Here is a 23511-nt window from a genome sequence, read left to right as displayed (position 1 = left end):
ATTATACATAGGATGACTGTAATTCATCTCAAATATTAAAATAATTGGAAACATTATTTTTTTTAAATATTCACATGCAGACGTTCCCCTTTGACATCACTTCCTGTTGCTTCATATGCAAATATCTCAACAACCGTCCATCTGAGCAACATGRAATTCATTTTGTAAAATGTTAATGTTGTCTTTCTAAAAATGGATTCACATTTCTTACAAAAATATTGATGTCACAGTCAATTTAAGGTTTCATCCACAGAAAGTTGGGGTTGAGAACCCACTCTGGGTCCTAAAACTCCAAAATTTGGATTGTTAAGAGAATCTCCAGGAATCAAATTAAGTTAAAACTGACTGCTAAGAAGGTTTTTGCTATATCTGACAAAAAAGCATTTGGATATAGTTAAAAACAATTGGTTTATTAGGAATATTTGTATACTTCAACCAAAAATACTTTGATTCATGAGTTTCTGCCAGGTTTTTTTTTTTTTTTGTCCTTTATGTTTATTGTGAAATTGGTCTTAAATTTAATTTAATTTGGCATTAAAAGGTCTTAAAAAGTTTTAAATTTAACTTGCCTTAAACTATAGGACCCCTGTGTTCAGGTCGGGCCGTATCGTTGCTTTTGATCATCAGAAAAACATGAATGGGTTATTTTTACGCACTTGATTACTATGATTAATGCCGTCGGGCAGACTGACTGGAGATTTCCCCGGTCAGTCTGCTCGGTCAGTGGTCAGTGCYRYAGTCTGGTAATCCTGAGTCTGCAGGTTTGAGCTCCTTGAAGAAGGTGATCCAAGGYGACCCCCTGACCTGCTTTTATTTGGCTGATATTTGAATAAAAAGACAGTTCAGCTGCTCTCCCCCGTCACACACAGCGGTGGAAACCTGAAGACTCACCTCGTCCATCTTGAGTCAATATCTCTTCCTATGCCATCTGTCAAGGAGAGACAATCCAGTGTTCAGAGGCTCATGTGACATCCTCTGAGTGCTCTAATCATCTTTAACTGACAACGGCAGCTTTTTGATGGATTTGGCTTTTAGATATTCTGGAAGTACGACTCTGGGGAAGCACTAGTCTGTCAGACGCAYGGATGCATGGACGGATTGCTATGAATACTTTTTATTTGCCGTCATGGTYCCTGGAGGATCTGCTGAGATGGAAGCGTGGTAAAGATAAAATGGGAGAGCTGTATCAAGTCGTTCGGCTGCACGGTGGATCTTCTGTGGTTTGCAGGAAAACCTTTGGAGGAAGTTGAAGGGAGGCAGAAGATGGAGAGTGTTTCTGCCTCACATTCTCACTCCTGACTCGTCACATATTGATGCTTTCCAAGGTTCCCTCTTGAGTCTTATTTTGACGTGTCGGATACACCTGTCGCATCAGTTATTGACACACCAGGCATTTCCCGGTTCCCTCGGCGTCCAGGTTTGACGTGTCGGGACGCAAAATATAGGGGTCTTTGATTTGGGGTCTGTGGTTAGTATTAGGGATCAGGGTTCATGGTTAATTTTATGTAATGGGGTCAGGGATATGATGTGTAGGGCGAAGATTGGGTAACTTTAGGGTTTGGGACACATAGTTGACGTGAATTTCCTACACTTTCTAAAAACAATAAATTTTAGGGATCAGGGTTGATTGGTTAATTTTAGGTACTGGGTCAGGGACAGGCTGTCTAGAACAGAGGTTCTCAAACTGGGGTCCCAGGACCCCCAGGGGTCCGTGAGTGGTATCTTGGGGGTCCTCAAAAAATTTCACAAAATTGTTAATTTGGTTTTTATTTTAAAAAACGCATGGGAACAATGAACTGATAAAACAAACACAGTAAACAAAATAAAAATATATTTCTCCATAGTATTTAGGGGTTGAAATGACAAAACAGCATGGGGTTTATGAGAGGGTCCCTGAATTTCTTTTTGCCTTTTCAAGGGGTCCCCAGACCCAAAACGTTTGAGTTTCCCTGGTCTAGAGTGAATAAAGGGAATTTTAGGCTTTGGGACAGTAGTTTTTGTGCATTTTCTACACTTTCTGAAATTATGATAAYGGATTCCACCCCATCTCATCAATAACTGACGTGAGGGGGGTACCTGACGCGTCAAAACCGGACACAGAGGGAACCTTGGAAAAGCATCAAKATGTGATGAGTTGGGAGTGAGAATGGGTTGTTCTGCTTGATGCTGTATGAGAGCAAACAAAGAACTGTCACCCTGTGTTTCATACATGCTAATAATAAACTGTACTGTATAATGAACATGTGTGCTTTGACCGTGTGCTGCTTGTTGCAGAGGCATGGCTCAGATGAGGAAGCTGGCATGTGACGGCGTCAGGACAACCCCCCGCGGCGAGCCACAGGTGTCAGCCAGGCAGGAGATCCTCACCAGCCTGGTGTCGGCTCTGGATTCTGTGGTACGACCCGTGACCCGTCCTTTTTTTCACTGCGTTAACGCTGACTCAGGTGACACTGACGCGCTGTGTTTGACTCCCACTCCAGTGCATGGCCATGGCTAAGCTCAACGCGGAGGTGGCGTGTGTGACGGTGCACGAGGACAGCGTGATCGCCGTGGGAACAGAGAGGGGCCGAGTGTTCCTGAACTCCAGGAGGGAGATCCAGACGGACTTCTACAAGTTCTGCCGTGAGCTCCCACCTCAGTGTTGATCTCTGTTTGTTGAACAMTGAGTCAGCGTTCGATGTGTGGATGCTGAGTCAGCCATTCTGGACATTACCACCAGGAGTTTTGACATATTTAACTTTATTTACAATGTTTTACTTATTGAGATTTCTTTGCATCTTTTACAAACTTTGTTTTCTTTAAAATCTTCTTGCTCTAGTTTATCTCACTATTTATTTTCTCCTTATGCATTATTCCATATTTTYATGTCCTCATGCATTATTTTTATCTTCTTGTGTGCCCTATAAGCCTCCATATGCAAACTTTTTATTCTTTATGCAGCCTTTATATCTCCACACACTTTTTGTTTTCTTATTCATCCTTTTAGTCTTGCATGCCTTTGTTTTGCATCCTTTTTTCACGTTTCTTCAAAAGTCAAAGTTTATTTATATAACACATTTACAACAACCTCAGCTGATCAAAGTAATACAACGATCGCATCACATGTAGCTGAGGATAAAACAAAAAATAAATCTAAAAATATATAAAAATAACAATCAAATTGGCAGTAAAGTACCGAGAAGTACTTAATTTCAGTTGCAGCAAAACTCAAATCGGATTAATTACTAGTATTTCTTATTTTTTTAAGTCATGTTGAAGGCCATAGAAAATAGATGAGCTTTCACTTTCTGCTTCATGCATCATTTTTGTTTTTTTCAGTATTTTATTTTTCCTTTTTTGTATTTTTGTGTCTCCTGCTGCTCATGTCTTATCTTCTTCTACTTTAATTACTTCAACAAACATTGAAAGTTCAGTTTTTTATTCGACTCACTTTCACCTTTTTTCACCAGTAAATTTCATCAAAGTCGTTAGGCGTTCACGTCCAAATGTTCTCGTTTATTTCTTCATCCATCACCCTGATGAGCTCCACAGCTGCGATGCGTTTGTGTCACTCGTGTCTCTGGGAAAAATTTTACAGCCTTATGATCACACAAAGGCACATTCAGCCAAAACGCTGAAGTAACTGCAGCACTTTGCAGTTTTTGCTCCATATTAAATGACTTCAACATGAAATAATCACATCAACAGAACAGTTACAGGCCGCCGTGTTTCCCATCTATCTGATAAAATGACTCACTACATCACCAAACCGTCCTTCCACATCTCATTTAGCAAAACCCATTTGATGCATTATGTTTGTAAAATTACAGACTAGGCTTTTCTACTTATTAAACAGCAAGCAGAAACTTGTCTAAGAGCTCGGATTAATGTTGCGGTTCATGTTTATYGAACTAAAAACACAATTAATGAAGCTTTTAGAAGTTTTGCTACAGTCAGACCGTCGTGCCTCAGTTCTAAATCATGATGCTTTTTATCCTCCACTCAAACCATCAGTTTGAGTCTGAACCACAGGGGGAGGTGATTTGATCAGGTGGAAGCAGGTTTAACAAAGTTCTGGAATCATCCGGACCCACTAGCTCAGGGGAGTCGAACTCATTCTCATCGAGGGCCACTTGAGCGTTACGGTGGCCCTCAATGGGCCAGTTGTAATTAACTTTAATTCAATTCAATTCAAAAATACTTTATTGATCCCAGAGGAAATTAGGTAACAATACAACAATTTAATACAATTTAATTTTAATTTTTCAACAATTTAATTTAACAATTTGTGTTTAACTTCAACTAAACACATACCTCATCTCATTGCTACAACTGAGCAACTCTAATGGTTTGTTCTATTTACATCGTATTCCCAGAACTAGTAAATGGTAGTRACGTAATTTTCCAACAAACCATATGAAACTGATTCCAGTTAGCTGACAGGCTAACCTAGCTACAACACTGCTACAATATAAACAATGACAAAAAGAGAGCTCTACTACGTACGTCATGCAAATAAACTGATTTTAACACGTACAGTATTGCACAGAAAACACACTACTTGTGCAGTGATTAAACATGCACAAAAAAACTAAAGATAATTAACAATAAAAGTTACGGAGTTAACTTTCTAAAGCTGCGAGTAGCCGCCATCTTGAAATCAAAACTAGGAGYAGTTGCATTTCTTCCACTATACGAGTGGAATATTACCACTGGAGGGGGTGTTCCAGTTTAAATCTACCAATGGGAACAGGGAAATTACCACTTCCCAGGACTACTGGAACGCAACATAATTYGAGTCCTGGCCATGCCCCCTTAACATAGTCGAAAACTCACCATTTTGATAACTTTTAATCCCCCATGTCTTAGCAGCATACTGACCAAGTTTGAAGCCAATAGGTCAATAACTGAGCTCTACCTGGTATTTCCTGCATAGAAACAGCGTTTTAACACGTCCTCTTATAAACACTGAAAAGTACCACTTGTACGACTGAGTAAACATGAAATAAATAATACAGAAATATTATTAAAAGTAAAAGTAAGAGTTTTACTCACTGTGTTGAGGTGAGTAGCTGCCATCTTGATTTCTGAACCCTCCCACTTACCCACAGGGAATTCCCATCATAATCAGCATGCATTATGGGAGATGTAGTTTATGGTCACTGCTGGCTTTAAAGCAACTTATTTATTACTGAGCTATCCAACAAAATTACTTAGTTACTTAATCAACCATGCAACCTTCAAATTCATATAATAAAAACTTATTATAGGGGCAGAGATTTGCACAAGTCTTTTTTTGCAAGTCCAAGTTAAGTCTCAAGTCTCTTGACCTCAAGTCCAAGTCTTGTTGCATGTATCATTTAACAGGCAGTTTGATTAAAGGTATTCTAGCTATAGTAGATTATATTCTATAATACTATATTTTAACCAATACTAAAACATAGTATTATGTTTTAATGATACTATTAAAACAAACAGATAAGGTTAAGGTTGAAATAACAACAATCAAGCAGTAATCTTACAAAAGCACCCTGTAATTATACTGTAATTATATCTTGCCATGGACAGAGAACAAAYCCAACAAGTCTGCTGCTGATTTTACAATAAAATGCCAGAAAAAAATATTATAAAAGCATAAAAGCATGTCAGTGAGATGATGAACCAGAATCCTTAAAGTAAAAAGGCTACACAAGTCATCACAAAAACAAATTTTGGATTTGGACTCCACACACTTTGCATTTTGCCAGTCTCTTGTCATGGCGTTGAGGCGCTAGCCCCACCCGTCCTCAGGTGAGGGGGAGCAGAGCGGAGCATGGATGTGTATTAGATTAGATTAGATTAGACCTTTTRTTRTCATTGTACAGAGAGMACAATGAAATTACAGTTCAGAACACCCATTCAGAAKAAGACAGAACATAACAAACATGGGAGRACAGGTGCTCTGGGTCATGCTGCCACTGACCCTGCACAAAGCAAGGATCATCTTCATGTGGAGGCGCTACCCTTAACAGAAAAACTAAAAACCACACAAGGATAGATGAGGGGGAAAAACAAAACATCATATTATATCGACACTGTGACACACTATGGTGTTTATAAAAAACCCTCTGCATAGAGCAGATTTATTAGCCAGAGGAGTAAGTTAGTTTAGTGGGGTATCGTGAGCCGGGCACTGAAAAGACTTGCATTGCTTGCGAGTCTCAAATCACAAGTCCAAGTCAAATCTCAAGTTTTTAGGGTCTAAGTCCGAGTTACGAGTCCCCATCTGTCTGGCGGGCCAGATGGGAGTCACCTGCAGGCCACATTTGGCCCACGGACCTTGAGTTTGACACATGTGCACTAACAAATATAAGACTATGAATGTTTGTGATCTGTATCGCTGGTTTCAGGGGCGCCATGTCTGCAGAATCCCACCACAGCAAACACACATACCAAAGAGCAGGAGGGGGATCTGAGCAAAGTGAGYAAAGAGGGAGAACACGGGAAACCAAGAGCTCCATCCGACGCTCAGTCCAACATYTTTGTCCTGAGGAAGATGGTGGAAGAAGTCTTCACTGTGCTTTACAGTAAGGAGCCACAAACAAACACAACCCCAGGGGAGTTCTCTTCCTTTATTTCATCCCGTTGTGTTGCTCTGTGACTCCAAGGTGAGGCTGTGGGGAAAAGCAGCCTGGTYCCTGTGCCTTACGAGTGGCTGCAGAAAGACCCGGGGTGCGTGGTGGCTCACGGTTTGCCCGAGGGCGTCGCCCTGAAGAAACCCTCAGAGTACGACACCAAGACGCTGATGAAGATTCTGGAGCAGAGCCACCGGATCCACTTCACAGTGAAAAAGTAAGTCTGGGAAGTTGAAATAAAATCTACAGTAAWCGGCTGTTTTACAGCACATTTTTAAAATGCTTGTTTTACATCATAAAGCAGCTGCTTCACATCAAATAAATCTCCTCAGTTTGCGAACGTTGTTTGCGAGGCGCTGCCTTGGCTTCTTCCTCAGGTAGTTACAGTATTGGCTTTGATTATGGCAGGACAGGGTTTAAATCAAAATCTYTTGTGTTGAACATTCAGGCCTGCAGTTTACATTTTGTAATGTCTGATTTATGAAACTGGAGCTCATTTTCTTATCTGTCTTTACAAATGTGGATAAAAGGTCCTATTAACTCTAAATAGACAAAATTACACAGGAATTAGACGGGTTCTGGCTTTAATGYTGCAGTATGATCCAGGCTGGAGAAACAGAGGCATGAACATGAAGGATTACCAGCTGTAGTGGAGATGTAATACCAGGAAAGAGGATTTTACAAACTCGGAGCAGGAAAATGTCAGAAATGGAGTGTTGCTGAAGTGRTCATCAGACTCTTACTGTCTTATGAATCAAAGCAACAATGTGTATGTTTATGATRAGGGAATGACGTTATAACATGTTATAAAGATAAAAATGTYGATTTTACATGAAACTGTCMTTTTAAACAGACTGGCTGCAAAAATAAAAGCATTTYGTATCAGAATATTTGAGCTTTTTGTTGCTCTGTAACCATTGATTTCAGCTGTCACATGCTGCTCATTACAGATGGTTTTTTTCTGTAATAAAGTTAAAATAATGCTCTGTAAACACACAACAGTGTAACTGTGCTGCCTCTAGTTCACAAAGTGCTTCAGAGGACAACTTTACAAAACCCAGTTTATCTCTTAGAAGCTCTGTTTTATTTGATAGATTTAAAGCCCTCCTGATTCTGGTCTCCTCTGCACAGACAAACTGAAGAGTCGCCTCGAGAAGCCAAGTCCAGCGCAGATGTCAGCAGCAGCTCTTCCACCGCCGTCATGACGCAGAGCAGCCACGCTCCAGGAAAGACATCTGGCCAGGCAGTCACCTCGGCCAGTCCTGCCACCTGCAGCAACTCGGTCCTGTCAAACTTCCTGTACGGCATGCCAATGTCCTCCAAACCCCACCCAGACTGCAAGCTGGACTTCAAACCCACATCCCTCCTCAACCTGGGCAAAGAGCGGCTGGCCAACTGGACAGCTGGGACAGAGAAGACCTCGACGGTGAAGGACGGCGCCGGCAGCGGTGAGACGGGTTGGAAGAGGGAGTTTTGGCTTTCTGCAAAACTTTCTGCTGTTTCACACTTTCACGTTTCATGTATCTTTTCATGCTAATTTTAGCTTTTAGCTAGCCTTCTACAACTTTTAGCAACCATTTTACTGCTATTAGTTATCCTTTAGCTACTTTTGCTATGTTTATCATGGAATTAGCTGTTTGCTTCTTTAAATTCAAACCTCTGCTTTACTTAAACTTATTAGCATTTTAGTCCTGTTAGCATACAGCATGTTTATTGCTAATTTATTTTTAACTAGCTATTTTAGCTTTCTATATTTTACTTTTACCTAGATTATTTTTATTTTTAGCTTTTTGCTAGCCTTTTGTTTTTGAGCTAGCTCTTTGTAATTTTAAGCTTTTAGCTGGATATGTGCTACTTTTAGCTAATTTTTTTGCTTTTTCTTACTTTTGGCTTTTGATATTTCCATTTTTAGCTTTTGACTAGTATTTTGCTACTTTTAGATTTTAGCAAACGTTTTGCTAATTTTAGATTTTGTTTAATTTTTTTCTACATGAAGGTTTTAGCTTGGCTTTGGTTATGTTTAACTGTACAACTTTAGTTTTAGCTGCTCTTTTGCTGCTTTTAGCTAGCGTTTTGCTACTTTAGAATTTTAGTTACTTAACTTCAGCAGTGATTCAGGGCTCAGTGGTCTCAAACTGTAATTTTTGTAGTTTTAATTTATGATAAAATCATGAAGTTTTTAGATTTATTTATTAAAAACAACAACAACTCCACAACCAACATCCAGTAAGAAAAGCTAAACTTGCATTTTTGCTTTTATATTTATGAAATCTAAGAAAACGAGTGTCGAGAAGCTGAAAGCGTCAAATGAACATGAAACAAAGCGAATGTGTTTAATTTGTTTTCATGTTTAGACGAGCCGGCACGACTGCCTGGTGAGCCGGGTCAGAGCCCCCCGGGGGTCCACATCTCTAAGAGGCTCCTGTTCTCCATCGTGCATGAAAAATCAGGTGCGTTTAAAGAAATGAATCAAAAAGCAACTGTTTGTGTTTTACAGTAGCTCAGGGTATTTCAACAACACTGTCATAGTATTTCATTGACTTTACTACAACTTTTCTTTTCGTTGTCAGAAGTTAATAGCCAGCAGGTAGTTACTGAAAAGCTGCATCAAATGGATCAAAAATCCTATTTTGAAATAAATCATGTGGAAATATTCCCAGTCTTTGCACTACAAACATGCTAATGAGATGTTTGAGCTAGTTAAGAAGTCACTAACAGGGTTCTTTTAGTTTTGGCTGACATGATGATTGGATYTACAGACTCATGTACAAGTTGAGTTTATGGAAACCAGTATCAAATGTGCCAACCCCTAGCCATTACAGGCTAAGCTACTTAGCTGTTGAGAGTAATCCTTTAAGAAGATTGCACTGATTTACCAAGTTGGCATTAAGTAAGAGAAGATTAAGTTCAGATAGTTTTTCTTGACTCTGTATTGGAATAACTCATTGAAATGTTTCATTTTGCAACAAACGTGAAAGAGAAGCACGTTTTCTGCGCATCGACGGCAGCCGAACACTTCGTTTGTTTCCTTGCAGAAAAATGGGACTCGTTTATTCGGGAAACAGAAGACATCAACACGCTGAGAGAATGTGTTCAGATCCTGTTCAACAGCAGATACGGTGAGAAAGTCTGGTTTTCGGAGCTCCTTTTTCAGTTAGGGTTGTTGGTGGTGCTTCCTGTGAAATTCAACTGGAAAACAAAGAAAACTGGCTCTAACTCAGCCTGACACAAATAATAAAAYAAGGCAAAACTAATGAAGCTGCCAGCAGCAGATGTTTAACTCTCTTTATTTTCATCGGGTTTTAAAAGGCATGTTACCGTGTGTCTGCTTTCAGGATTAACTTGAAGGCTCCTGGGATCTCCTCCAGATTTGTAAACTTCAGAGCAGCAATTATAATTTAAAACTCCTCTCTCTTTCAGCTCTAATGATCTTATATTCAGTAAATCTCACGAGAGAGTCTGCGTCCCACTGGAGACTGATTTTCTTCTGTTTCCGTTTGAGTAAAAACGTTACATTCAGGGGCGTTATCGTTTCAGCCGAGGCACTGGGTCTGGATCACATGGTCCCCGTCCCATACCGCAAAATCGCCTGCGACCCCGGAGCCGTGGAGATCATCGGCATCCCCGATCAGATCCCCTTCAAGAGGCCGTGCACGTACGGCGTGCCCAAGCTCAAACGCATCCTGGACGAGCGCCACGGCATTCGATTCATCATCAAAAGGTAACTTTGTTGGTTTGAGAGCGATTTTTAATCACAGTTTAAAGAAAAAAACAGGTTGATTTATACCTCTATTAAAGCCTTGTTTAGCGGTCGTTCATAGATCACAGCCGCTTGATGCATAATTAACAGAAAACTACAGAAAAGCATCACTTCTTTAACTTTTCTTCTGTGAAGACTTTTAATAAGCCAGCTTTTCCATCTGTCCATTAAACACGTGCTTCCTTCAGTGCCCCCCRTCCTGCTGACTGCTGAATCATTTCCACTTCTGTCCCAAATGACTGCGGGTTGCCAGCCAGCGTATCGCTCTAATGACTGCTCTTCCTTCCATTTGTTCAAGCTGATTTAAATGAGACACCACGCCTTGTTTGAGATAACACATCTTTGGATGAACCCTGCAGGCAGCTCATTAGTGTTAATACAATTAGAAAAGATTGAAAATGTGATTAATTCAAAACTATATTGCGTTGTCTGTGAGGGATGCTCCACATTCAAGCTTAAAAAAAATATTGGTATTTGTTAATGTTTGWTTCAGTTTACTGAAACCAAAACACTACAGATGGATCAGTTTTGTAGTTTTAGGCTGAACAGATAGACACATGCTCATACCTGTTGTGTTTGACTTCTGTTCATTTTAAAACTCCATTAGGACCATGACACCTGAGGTCATTTTTACAGGTGAATCACTTTCTTTTTATTTAGAAATGTATTCATTTCATTTGTAACACTTACATACATAAAGAACAAAAACATGCAATCAAAATAAAGTCAAATAAATTGAAAGGCAGCAGCAGAAGAATAAATCTTATAATATCTGCCCCTTTTTATCCCCAGARTATGTTCAAAATGAAAGTAAATTACAACAAAAATCCAAACAACTGAAAACAAAATAAAAACAAAGCTAAACTTAAAACACCAACTCAAACAACAGTTTGCATGGATTCACTTATCCTTCTCTGTATTTCTTCAGAATACTAGTTTTTATCATTCTCTTTAATATATATAAAAATCTGGCATTTTTAACCTCATCTTCCAGACTGTTCCAGAATCTTATTCCCTGGATTAAAGTGGATCCCTCCTTCAGGCTCATACGAAACCAGGGTTTCACAAACATTTCCATTCCCTTAAGATAATAACAGCTCTCGCTTTCAACAAAATTCACTTGAATGTTGGAAGGTAACACACCTTTATGTGCCCTGTACATTAACAGCAAAATATTATATTTGACCAAATCATTTACCCGAACAAAAGAGTGTTGTATCATTAGTAAATAGAACACACCCAAAAAGCCCCGACACATTGACCAAATCGTTCACATGCAAAACAAATAACTTAGGTCCGAGAAGGGAACCCTGAGGCACTCCACATGAGATGTTACAAAACTTAAGGGGGTTATGTGTTTCCCAGGCACATGGTTCAATTCTAAACCACAATCAAGTAACTATTGCCTTCAGTTGTAAAAAAGCTGTATGTAACAAAAATAAACACRTTGAAATTGGCCTGTCTTTTTAAGACCCTCCTACCCTTTCTGACACTCCCACTTCAGCACGTCTTTTCAACAATGTTTTGTTGGAGGGGTGCTCTGTGGGGCGGGCGCTCGGCTGCAGACTGAGCTCCAGGGAGGAGCTTTGTGTAAATAGGTGGAGCTTTGTACCAGGAAGTGTTTAGATAGCTCCACATAACTACCACAGGAGCTTCAAGGATTTCTCAAACATGCATGAATGAGTCAAAACAACACTCAGGGCATGTTTTTGATGAAGGAATGACATTACAGCATGATTTAAGCTAAAAAAAAAGTCAATTCTGCATAATACCCCCCCCCCCTTTAAATGGGTGAGTTTAGAGGTACTTAAGTTTATCTGTTGCAAATATATTATTATTCCAATCTGTTTTCTTATTCTTTGTAAATATTTCACCTCTCGTTTGAAAGTTTTGACATGAAATGACAACAAATTAGAATTAGCATCACCCGTTAGCACAGAGGTTTCTTCATGAGCTGAGTCTGGTGAGGTTTGTTTATTTGAAATCTGGACAAAAAATAAACCTTTCAAGTCTTTAGAATATACTTTGACGCTTCCTGCTCTGTGATGTAGATTGCGTCAGTGTTGTTTATTATGTTCACGATGTTCAGCAGTGAACAGGTGCAAACAAAACACGAGCCAAAGAAAAGGGTGCAACCTTGAGAAGATTAAAACGCTCCAACAGCAGCAGGCAGGCAGGCAGGATGTGCCAGCAGAGGGACTACATCACATCCACACGCTTCCTCCAGTCAGAGGGGTTTAGTGGGAAAAGRGGGAATGACTCAATTACTTGTTTGGCTGAGAATGATTGTTTAAAGAGCAGTTAATGTGCCTAAAGAGCTCTTAATAGCAGTTTCTTTCACATGTAATGTTTGTGTCAGGAATTTGTTGCCCTGAGAGCTGAAACGCTGTTTAAACTCAGTAACTAACGATCTGTTTTTCTCTTTTTATATTCCAGAATGTTTGATGAAAGGATTTTCACTGGTAAGGCTGCAATTAATTTWGTTTTTTTCTTTGCCATTTTCTCAAACGTCTGAGCCGTGGTGTGGCTCAGTTTCTGAAACATTTCTTAAAATTAGTGCCACTAAATGGCTACGTTTCTTTATTTAAACTTATTAATTATCTCTGTTTGTTTGTTGTATTTTGTGTCTGTTTCAAAAAGTTTGAACACTTTAAGGTTGTTTTTTGACTTTACGGCACTCACACAGTTTAAAACTTTAAAACTTTTCATTTTAATGAGTTTAATCTTTATATATTCTTAAAAATCTGTTGTGTTTTTAATTGCCTGCAGTGCTCTGTGGGTATGAATGGAACTGCTCTAAACTGGTTTAAATCCTATTTAATTGATAGGGTCTTCTGTGTATCCATTTTGTGGCGCTCCTCAAGGCTCCAGTCTTGGCCCACTACTATTTTCTATTTACACGTTACCTCTTGGCCAAGTTATTCACAAATATAACATCGCTTTTCAYTTCTAGGCAGATTATACTCAACTTTATTCATCCATTGATCCATTTGATCTGTCTGCTGTAAACATACTAGGTTCATGTCTCGCTGATATTAAGGTCTGGATGTCCGATAACTTTTTATTTTTGTTTTTTTGTCCCAATGCTCATAGAGACCCTATAATTCAAAATTTTAACTCTTCAGGTTTACATTCTTCCTATGAAAAATGACCATATTACTCCAGTTCTTGTTTTTTTACACTGGCTACCTGTGGTTTTAGGATTGATTTTTAGATCAGGATTTATATATTTATATACAGTATTTTAAGATAAATTATTTATATATTTCTATATGTTGTTCTGCTGATGGGAGGCGGTGTTTGTTTATTCTCTGTGGCTTGTTTGTTGAAGCTGCTGGCAAGATGGCAAAAGAGGAGGGGAAGCTTGACCTGGGCGCCACAACTGAGGACGGCTTCTCCGACAACCTGAGCCTCCCGCTCACCGCCGTCGAGCTGCTCAGCAACCCTCACAGCAGCAGGTCGGACCTCACAAACAAACGGCTGCGTGCTTTTATCACTCACATCAACWGCAGTAATTCTTACCAAACCTACTTTAATCAGTCTATTTATATAGTAAATCTATATGCTTTTTTAATTGAAACATAAAATCTAAAATTACTAAATRTTTGATCATTAAACTAAGCAAATGTTCAGCATTGGATGCCTGAGTAATACGCAGAAAACCAAATCCCATTCTCAGTTAAACGTTTATTTTCAGATCTAAAGACTCACCTGGCACCTGTGTGTGACCCTGGAAAACTAAACAGAATATTTATAGAAAACCTGGTCACAGCCCTGGGCTGGTTCCTCTTACTCATTGATTTACAGGAAATGTTAAATATTATATTTTTACACTACTGGATCGAGGCACATAAAGAGAGACATGTTCATCCTATCACTGTTAACAGTAAATGATTGTAATCAATCACAAATTATAAAATATCAATTTAAAACTCAGTTAATCACAAAATCAATTAAGTCACACAATATCCTTCAATACATTACTTCTAATTCATTTTATTAAAGAAATTTTGACCAAGTTAATTTTTTTTGTCTGAATGGTTTTGTGTTCTGGTACTCTAGATAGTCTAAAATTTAGATTTAAAGAAAAAGTTGTGCTTCGCTCTTTCCTATGAATGCATAAAAAAGTATTCAGTGTACATTAAAGTGCCTGTGACATACATATCCTTCAAATAAAGTCAAAGAAAACATCTTTATATTAAAGAAACGTAGCAAATACAAACGATTTTACCCATTTTGTCACATAACAGGCATATTTTCATCTGAATTTGGCTCAGCCAAAGTGAAACAGGAAGTGACATCAAAGGGGAACTCTTAAAGAACTCTGGTCTTTGTTTATTGAAACAATATTTGAACTCCATCATCTCAAAATAATCTAAAGGAACATCAGATTTTTATCACAGTCTGTTGTTAGTTGTAGCAATGCTCTGTTTACATTCAGACATTCCCCTGTGACATCACTTCCTGYTACTGCGTGTGTGAATATCTCAAGAACGGTTCATCTCAGCGGCGTGAAACTTTTTGTTACAATATTTTATCAACGCTGTCTTTCCAGAAATGCATTCGTATTTATGACAAAAATTWGATGCGCCAGACACTTTAAAAACCTCTTTACCCTTTTTGTATGATTTCACAGATCAACGAGTGCTTGTGTGAGTCCCCAAGCTGACTATGAAGCAGGTAAATAATAAAAACTCCTCCTGATGTTTGAGACAAATCACCAGTCTGATTTATTTAAAGCCAGTTTGGTTTCTAACAAAACAAACTTATTTACCCTGAATAATCTCTTCTACCCCTGCAGGTCCTTTGGGTCCTTCAGGTCCTTCAGGTCCTTCAGGTCCTGCATGTGACGGCGTTCCTCTGAGGAGGATCAAAACTGAGCCTCCTGATGGGGAAGTTGTTCAACTCACAGTGCCTGGTGAGTGAGGATGTTTAAAGAAACGTGAGTTTTTCTAAGCTGGGATTTAGTCGTTTTGTCACTAAAATAAATGAAATTAAATCTTTATTGGAAGTTGAACACAACTGATGTCATTCCTCATTAACCAACTTTAAGAAGTAAGTTTTGCAGACTTTTGTACAAGAAAGAAGGCTCCAGTTAAACAGCCTCAAAGAGAAAAATGCTTCTCTGCCTGTTAAGGGGGGTGGGGGGGGTGCACTTCCTGCCAGTCTTGTTTCTGGCTCCACATTTTATTTGGATCARCAAAGGGTTTAGAACATCAGTCACAGACTTCCAGGATGGGACACTTGTGTTTCAGGGCCAACGTCTGATTAAAATTAGATGAAGCTTTTGGCTCGCGCAGTTTGTTTTATGATTTTTCTACTGGAGACATGAAATGTGTTGAGCAGAAGAAGAGTCCAGAGTTGAAGCAGGCAGCTGTGCAGCAAGTAATTACCTGTAGGCTTTTATTTTGAAGAGAAAAAYGCCACAAACCTTTTAAGTTTCTTTGTTTAAATAAAACTTATTTGTTGCAGAAGCTCTCTGTCTGTGTGGTGAATTATTAAACCATGTYTGTTCCTGCAGAGGCTGGCCCGAGCGGGGAGGAGCCCAGCGAGCCTGTGAGCGAGCCCCTTTCAGGTCCAGTCACAGCCTCGCCCTCCGCACCCCCTGCTCCTCTGGCTTCTTCAGCTCCTCATCACCCGATGGAAAACCACTCAGGTAATCATCATCATCACCTGCAGCTCCCAACACCCACCTCACCCTCTGGCCTGAACAGGACATATGAAAGCACTTGTTTTTAGATGATCCCTGTTTTACCAAGCCCCGCCCCCCGGGTCACCACAACCCCCCCACCTTTAGAAATGCCCTCCTACCTGCATCTCATAGCTCCTGTCTGTGAAAAAAGCACCATTCCTGGTCTTCTAGTCCTGCTACCCCCCCCAGCAGTGAGCTAAACTTTTCCCCCCCCCCCCCACCCTCAACTTAGTCCTTCTTTCCCCAAAAACCTATAGTGAATCGAGTTAAACTGAGTAGACTCAGCTCTCGTTCTTCAACACCGTAGAATAGAATCATCTTTWTTGTCACTTTATGACCTGTACGCAAGGAAAATTCAAGATGGCYGCCAGCGGAGTGTCCTGGTTCCATCTAACCCTCTGCGGGTTTTTGGGTGCGACACTTAACCCCAGGTTGCATCAGGTCAGGCAARCCTTTGCCAGAGTCTTGAAGTCTGGACCAAATTCCTGTAAATGATGACAAACCCTGAAGAAGAGTGGGTTTTTCTGTTCCGTCCTGCAGAGACGCATGAATCTACTCAGTGGTCTTGGTTTTAGCTTCCAGAACCATAATTTTCTCTTTGGTTTGCTTGTTGGTGCTTTGTTTAAGTTTTCTTATTTTTTTCACATTTTACCAGTAAAGGAGAGAAAATAAAGGTGAGTGCAGAAAAAAGTCCCGCTTAGTTTGAATTGTAGCTCGTTTTGTTTAAAGTTAATTAAATTCAGGTTTTTTGACTAGTTTGTGTGCATTATGGGAGGTTTTATGTTTTGTTTTTTTTGCTGTTGCTGATGGCATCTTTATAAATAAAATGCTAATTAGTTTTACTGTGTTTTTATTTTCCATGCAATATGATTTAAATAAATATCAATTCAATATCTCCTAAAAGAATTTAAAACACTTCTTACAGATTATGTTTTTAACCAAGAGGATGGTGTAAATTATGAACCTTTTTATGATTGTGGTTGAAAAATCCTTTAGTTTGTGAGACTTGGACTGTTTTAGGATCATTAAATGTACCTCCAGCTTTTAAACACATGAATATTTTACATTGTAGCATAAGAAATGATGGAGTAATTTGTAATCATATTTTATAAGTAACATGAGAAAATCAACTTTTGACTCAGTTTGTCTTAAATAACTTTATAAAACAATCATTTCCAACAGAATTACATGTAAATACAACAAAGTGTTTATAAAGTGTAACAGTTAAACATTTAAAAAAGATACGACCTTTAGATTGCTCAGTGGACATTATGTATAAGATCAAGTGTTTTTATGTTTGTATATTTGTTTTGTTGCATTGATTTAAATTGTATTTGTATTTTTGTCGGCCTTACGTAAGTCACTCTCCGGCCGGATGTGGCCCGCGGGCCACCAGTTGAACAGCCCTGCTTTAAAGCCTAAATTGTATTTTTTGCTCTGTTATCTTCTGATCTAAAGCTCCTCATGTTGTGTTTCTAACATTTATCATGAGTCTCTTCTTCTTCTCATGTTTTTCTTTCTTCCTGCAGTTGAGTCTTTATCGCCCGGCGCGGCCCCTCAGACCATCAGAAGACCCTCTGAAGGTACCCCCCACCTGTATTTCAGTGTAAAAAGTTAAACGTGACCCGTTCAKCTCGGTGTAACCATGTCTCCGTTCAGCCGGCAGTCTGGTGGAGGACATCGGGGAGATGATCCTGCAGCTCCGGAGACACGTGGAGAACCTGTTCAGCATTAAGTTCGGTGAGGCTKCCTGCCGTCCTGCTCACCGCGACGACGGGAACACGCTGACTGTTTGTTTCTCCTCCTCTTCAGCTGAAGCTCTGGGCCTTCCAGAACCGGCCACGGTGCCGTACTCCAAGTTCCAGATGTACCCGGAGGATCTGTACGTCACGGGGCTCCCAGAGGGAATCTCCCTGCGAAGGCCCAACTGCTTCGGGGCGGCCAAGCTGCGCAGGATCTTAGCCGTCAGCAGTCAGATCCAGTTTGTCATCAGAAGGTAGGACGGAGGCGCTTCCTTCCTGTAAAATCTGCATCTGAACCCGGGTTATTAATCCCTCTGCTCCGTCTGCAGGCCCGAGGTTCTGACGGAACATGTGAAACAAGAGATGCCTCCTATGCCCGTCTGCGACGCAGGTAGGTCCTGATCAGACCTGGAACTCATCAGAAGGTTTGATCTGATGAATTATTGTTTTAATCTCTCAGAACAGCAGCTGGTTGCAGCTCTGTCCTTCGTCTTGTCTTTTTTAAAGCTTTAACTCGTCTGTGGTGATTTTCAGTGGTGGGCAGCACTAATCCAAAAATTAGTTGCACTAACCCTAAAGCACTAACTTTAATGTTGAGGTCCCCTAATTCTAAAACACTAACACACTCAAAAATTCAGCTAAAGCTAATTCTAAAGCACTAACACACTCAAAAATTTAGCTAAAGCTAATTCTAAAGCACTAACACACTCAAAGATTTAGCTAAAGCTAATTCTAAAGCACTAAAAACCCAGCTGACCCACGGCACAGTCCTCAGAGTCAACATGAGAATATTTTCTGTGTGCAGAATATTGTTATATTTCATCTAGTGTAGGGGTTCCCAAAGTTGTGGTCAGGACCTCTTTGTGGGCCAAAAAACATCAAGTGAGGGTCCCCAGATGACTTCCAGACATCAATTTAAATGCAAAAAAAAATGCTACTGGAACATTTTCATCATGATTATTGCAATTTTTTAAATAATCATAAAGGAATAAAAATTAGCATCATAGTTACTTTTTGTTTATAGTTATTATTCCCATGTTTAACAAAGTTATTAGCAAAGTTTAACTATGTAAACGTGTAATAAATGTCACGAGTGTCTGCAACTGTTATTTTGTGGGTTTGAAGCAAAAAAAGTTTGAAAAGCACTGATCTAGTGGAGAAGTGACAAACATGYCTGGCAGCTTTCATCCTCAGCTGTTGACAAAGATGTTGATCAATAACATTTAAAGAACTAAATTAGTGCTTTTAGATTTAGCAAGTGCTAATCCACTAATGAATTAAGAAATTAGCAAAAGCCCTAAAGCACTAATCRGAAAATTAGTTCCCCTATTAGTGCTTTAGSGGAACTGTGCCCACCACTGGTGATTTTTATCACCTGGAAGCTACAGTCAGTTTTTCAAGGATGATTTAAACTCTGCAGAAATCTGAGGTCAAATTCAGTTCAGTTTCTGCTGAGTCAGCTTTTTTTTAAAGAAAAAAGGGATTTCCTGCAGCTGCTTCCAAATGTAATCTCCTGCTGCTCTGATGAAATTAAAAGCTCCTGAGTGTTTCTGTTGTGAGATGAAGCTTTCAGCTGTGTTTTGGTTCACTTTAACAGAGCTGGACGGCCCGGACGTGACGGCAGGACCAGAGGACGCAGCAGCTTTGTCCAAGAGACCCGGATTCTCAGGTTCCTTCGTGTTTCTTCATCTTTAAGCTGGGTGCTGTCTGCGCTGTGCGAGACACCAGTGTTGACCCCCCAGCCGTGTGTCCCTCTGGTCCTCAGAGTGCATGGAGTCCAAGCTGTCCCGGATCGACCTGGCCAACACGCTGCGGGAGCAGGTCCAGGACCTGTTCAACAGAAAGTACGGCGAGGCGCTGGGCATCAAGTATCCAGTCCAAGTGCCTTACAAGAGGATCAARAACAACCCGGACTCGGTCATCATCGAGGGCCTGCCCCCCGGGATCCCCTTCAGGAAGCCCTGCACCTTCGGCTCRCAGAACCTGGAGAGGATCCTGGCGGTCGCCGACAAAATCAACTTCACCATCACCAGGTGGGCCCAGGTCACGTGACCCCGCAGCAGCAGGGTGTCTCCCCGTCTTCATTTAAAACTCTTTTCTTTTTGCTTTCAGGCCGTTTCAAGGACTGATTCCCAAACCAGGTATGAGCAGACTTTGTTGTTTGGTTCTGAGCGACCCGGCTCGGTGGGACTAACCCGTGCGTTGGTTTTCTCAGCACCGCGGCGAGTCACTTTACTGAAGAAGGCCTACGCCTCGATAAGCGGTGAGGAGGAAAGCAGTTTCTCTGACTGCAGAGACGACAATGCTTCACCGCTGTTCTCCATCTCACCGAGGTCCGATTCTGTTCTCCTGACAGACGAGGACGACCTGAACCGCATGGGAGAGAAGGTGGTCCTCCGGGAGCAGGTCAAGGAGCTGTTCAACAAGAAATATGGTAAAGAAGTGACGTCCTCGTGTGTCGTCCACAAGCTGACACCCTGAGCACGGACTCCTCTGGTCCTCATGTTTCACTTCATGAAGAAAGCTGCTCTTTCTGCTTTAAAGGGCCTGTGACATCACATTTTTGTAATAAATGTGAACGCGTTTTTGGAAAGACAACCTTAATAACATATTGCAAAACAAATTTTACCCCGTTGAGATGAACAGTTGTTGAGATATTTGCATGTGAAGAAACAGGAAGTGATGTCATAGGGGAATGTCTGCATGTAAACAGTGATGCTACAATAATTAGAGAATAATCTGATGTTTCTTTAGATTATTTTGAGTCACTATCAGAGTAGAAGTGTTTAAATAATATTGTTTCAATAAACAAAGACTAGAGTTTTTTCTTAGAGTTCCCCTTTGATGTCACTTCCTGTTTCACTTTGCTGAGACAAATTCAAGAGAAAATATGCCAGTTATGGGACAAAATGGTTAAAATCATGTGTATTATGCTAATTTTTTTCAATATAAATGTTTTCTTTGACGTTTTGTATTTGAAGCATGTCACAGGAACTTTAACCTGTTCTGATCTTTTCTCTTCAGGTGAGGCTCTGGGGTTGGACCGTTCCGTGGCGGTCCCATACAAACTGATCCGCGGCAGCCCCGAGTCCGTGGAGGTGGGCGGGCTTCCAGACGACGTCCCCTTCAGAAACCCCAACACCTACGACATGGTGTGCCTGGAGAAAATCCTGCAGGCTGCAGACAAACTAACRTTCAGCATCAAGAGCCAGCTGCAGTGAGTGCAGCCTCACATCTGACCAGGAGTAAAATGTTTTATCGTTCAGCACAAACCTGTTTGTTTGTCTTTTCCCAGGCCGTTCTCAGAGCTGTGCAGCCAGGCCTGCAACACAGGTAGGTGCTTTCAGCTTCTGTTGGCTGGAGGAGGAGCTGCTGCTGCTGCTGCTGCTGCTGCTGCTGACACTGTTTTCATCTGCAGTCAGAACAAACACCTCAACCAACCGACGGAAACGGAAGAGAGTCCAGGAGAGCAGCCGGGTTCCCGCCTCCGCCGACGAGCTCGGCCTGTCCACCAATCAGATTCCAGTCATGGTAGGTTGCTCCGCCTCCACCCGGGTCCTGCAGCTGCCTTATGTGGGCTGAAGTTTTTCACTTTATTTGGCTGGAAGGCTTGAAATACTTTGGTTCAAATTTAATAAGTTATCATTAAATTTGGACAAAACTAGTTATATTTAGTAAAAATAAGAGAACTGTTGATGTTTCATTTAGAGTCAAAAATGTTGAGATTTGTAAAGTTTCTGGGCGTCATCATTGACAAAAAACTGACATGAAAACCTCATATAAATTACTTAAAAATAAAAATAAAATATATTGCATTACTACATAAAGTAAAGGAGTTATTTAATTATAAAACACGGTTTATATTATATAATTCAATAAATGTTCCACATTTGATTTATTGTATAGAAGTCTGGAGTAAAGCATGTAAAACAATTACTAATCCTATTTTTATTTTACAGAAAAGAGCTGTCAGATTTATCACCAGAAAACATTACAATCATCCATCAAATATATTATTTTATCAGTTGACAATATAAAACTTTTATGACTTGGTTGATTCTAATATTTTGCAGGTTATAAGGCTCATAAAAATGTATTACATTCAAACATTCAGTTAAATTTTTTTAGCAGGAAAGTTGTTATAATCTTAAGGGAATTGAGATGTTTGTTAAACAAATATGAAGGACAGATGTACTTCAGTCAAAGGAGTAAGATTATGGAATAATCTGGAAAGTGATTAAAAAAAGGCTGGTTCACTAAGGAGGTTGTATAATGTGTGTTTATACTGTTGGAGAAATTGAAGTTTTTTGTTTTGTTCTATTCTTGAAATTTTATAGTTGAAAAAAATATTTTTACAGGGGCAGATATAAGATTTTTTTTCTTTCATTGCCTTTCATTTTATTTAATTTGTTTAATTTTTTTGTTTGTTTTATGTAAATTTGTTTAGTTTTTTTTAATGAAAATGAATAAAAAAATTGGTTTCAAGTTGAACAAAACAAGTTTTCTTGATTTTAGCAAGCTAACGTTAGCAAAAAAAACAACCTACAAATACAAAATAAAGATTTAACAGATTTTTGGAAAGATTTTAAAACAAGAAATCTGAAAACAAATCTATGAAAGGATGGATGGATTAGGGCCTCTGGGAAAAAATAATTCTAACTTTTCTAAGATTCTGAGATTAAAATCAGATTTTTTTTCCAGTGGCTCTTATAGAAATCAGGACATTTTGAATATTTTTAACATTTTAATTCAAAACAATGAATGTTTTTTTAGGTCGTTGAGGTCATTCCAGCACACTAACAGGAAGTAGAAGTTTCACAGCCAATAAAACCTCATGTTTTAGGTTTAACCAGTTTTCTGTAAACCAGGCTTTGGTTTTAACTACTTAACTTTTGTTTGTTTGTTTGTGTCCCTGCAGCAGTGGCCCATGTACATGGTGGACTACAGCGGAGTCAACGTTCAGGTTCCTGGGAAAGTGAATTACTGATCAGCAGCAGCAGTTTGTCGTGGTTTGGGACTCTTTCAGCACAGAGCCTAGCAGAAAGCGATCTGATGGGACTCTGAACGAGCCGAGAGGCAGAACGGGAAAACGCTGCGAGGCTAAAGTTCGGCTCGTTTTCTGACTCAAGCCTTCACTCGGTGCAGACAGGACCACCGTCACTTCCCCTTCTAAAAGGAGGTCACCACCCTGATTTCTTTTGATTTTGGAAACTTCACTAAAAAAACGTTTTCACGTTTGCATTAAAAAAAAAGTCCTTCCACTGCGGCACATTGTTAGCTGCGACATATGACTGACACATCCTCTGGTTCCTTAATATTCAGATATTTGTACTTTTTATTTATTATATTTATTGACATATAAGATTTTTGTGCAGGGATGTAAAATATATTCTGTTACAGCTCGATGAGGAACTCTCACAACACTAACCTACGACCGTCTGATTTCTCTGACCGCAGTCAGGCGAGATAAAAAAAACAGCAGCTCCTACCTGGTTAACGGGACTTTTCTACGTTCCCGCCCACATTAACGTGTAAAATCTGTGGTTTTAACGTCAGCCTGAATGTATGATGTAAAGAACAGAATGGTATGTTACTCTGCGATGACCGTCTCTGGACTAACTCTATTTAATATGCTGTACCTTAATGCCAGTTAGGCCTTTCAAATAAAATGTGTTGCCTTGCACTTTGATTGGCGTACGGTCTGGATGAAATCAGTCCAGCTTG

The 23511-nt window shown here is 39.9% G+C and overlaps 1 protein-coding gene across 2 annotated transcripts in view; it reads left to right on the top strand.

Moving 5' to 3' along the window:
- gtf2ird1 (GTF2I repeat domain containing 1) overlaps positions 1–23476 on the top strand; it is a 26952-nt gene extending 3476 nt beyond the window's left edge. Inside the window, exons 2-27 of one of the 2 annotated variants that reach the window (XM_014004043.1) lie at positions 2275–2395; positions 2481–2622; positions 6369–6545; positions 6627–6810; positions 7725–8041; positions 8948–9043; positions 9629–9712; positions 10131–10314; positions 12790–12815; positions 13685–13811; positions 14990–15033; positions 15155–15271; positions 15875–16009; positions 17575–17628; positions 17705–17785; positions 17858–18041; positions 18117–18178; positions 19385–19456; positions 19553–19820; positions 19900–19928; positions 20003–20050; positions 20144–20221; positions 20812–21004; positions 21083–21120; positions 21206–21318; positions 22706–23476. In XM_014004043.1, the coding sequence (XP_013859497.1) occupies positions 2279–2395; positions 2481–2622; positions 6369–6545; positions 6627–6810; positions 7725–8041; positions 8948–9043; positions 9629–9712; positions 10131–10314; positions 12790–12815; positions 13685–13811; positions 14990–15033; positions 15155–15271; positions 15875–16009; positions 17575–17628; positions 17705–17785; positions 17858–18041; positions 18117–18178; positions 19385–19456; positions 19553–19820; positions 19900–19928; positions 20003–20050; positions 20144–20221; positions 20812–21004; positions 21083–21120; positions 21206–21318; positions 22706–22774 (3039 nt within the window). In that variant the 5' untranslated portion in view covers positions 2275–2278 and the 3' untranslated portion in view covers positions 22775–23476. Of the gene's footprint in view, positions 1–2274; positions 2396–2480; positions 2623–6368; positions 6546–6626; positions 6811–7724; positions 8042–8947; positions 9044–9628; positions 9713–10130; positions 10315–12789; positions 12816–13684; positions 13812–14989; positions 15034–15154; positions 15272–15874; positions 16010–17574; positions 17629–17704; positions 17786–17857; positions 18042–18116; positions 18179–19384; positions 19457–19552; positions 19821–19899; positions 19929–20002; positions 20222–20811; positions 21005–21082; positions 21121–21205; positions 21319–22705 lie in introns of both variants that reach the window. The other variant, XM_014004042.1, reaches the window with a different exon arrangement.
- Positions 23477–23511: the final 35 nt, after the last annotated feature.

This window comes from Austrofundulus limnaeus, unplaced genomic scaffold (assembly GCF_001266775.1).
Source record: "Austrofundulus limnaeus strain Quisiro unplaced genomic scaffold, Austrofundulus_limnaeus-1.0 Scaffold21, whole genome shotgun sequence".
Taxonomy (NCBI): Eukaryota; Metazoa; Chordata; class Actinopteri; order Cyprinodontiformes; family Rivulidae; genus Austrofundulus; species Austrofundulus limnaeus.
Note: the sequence above shows the minus strand (reverse complement) of the source record. Positions and strands in the feature narration are given on the sequence as shown.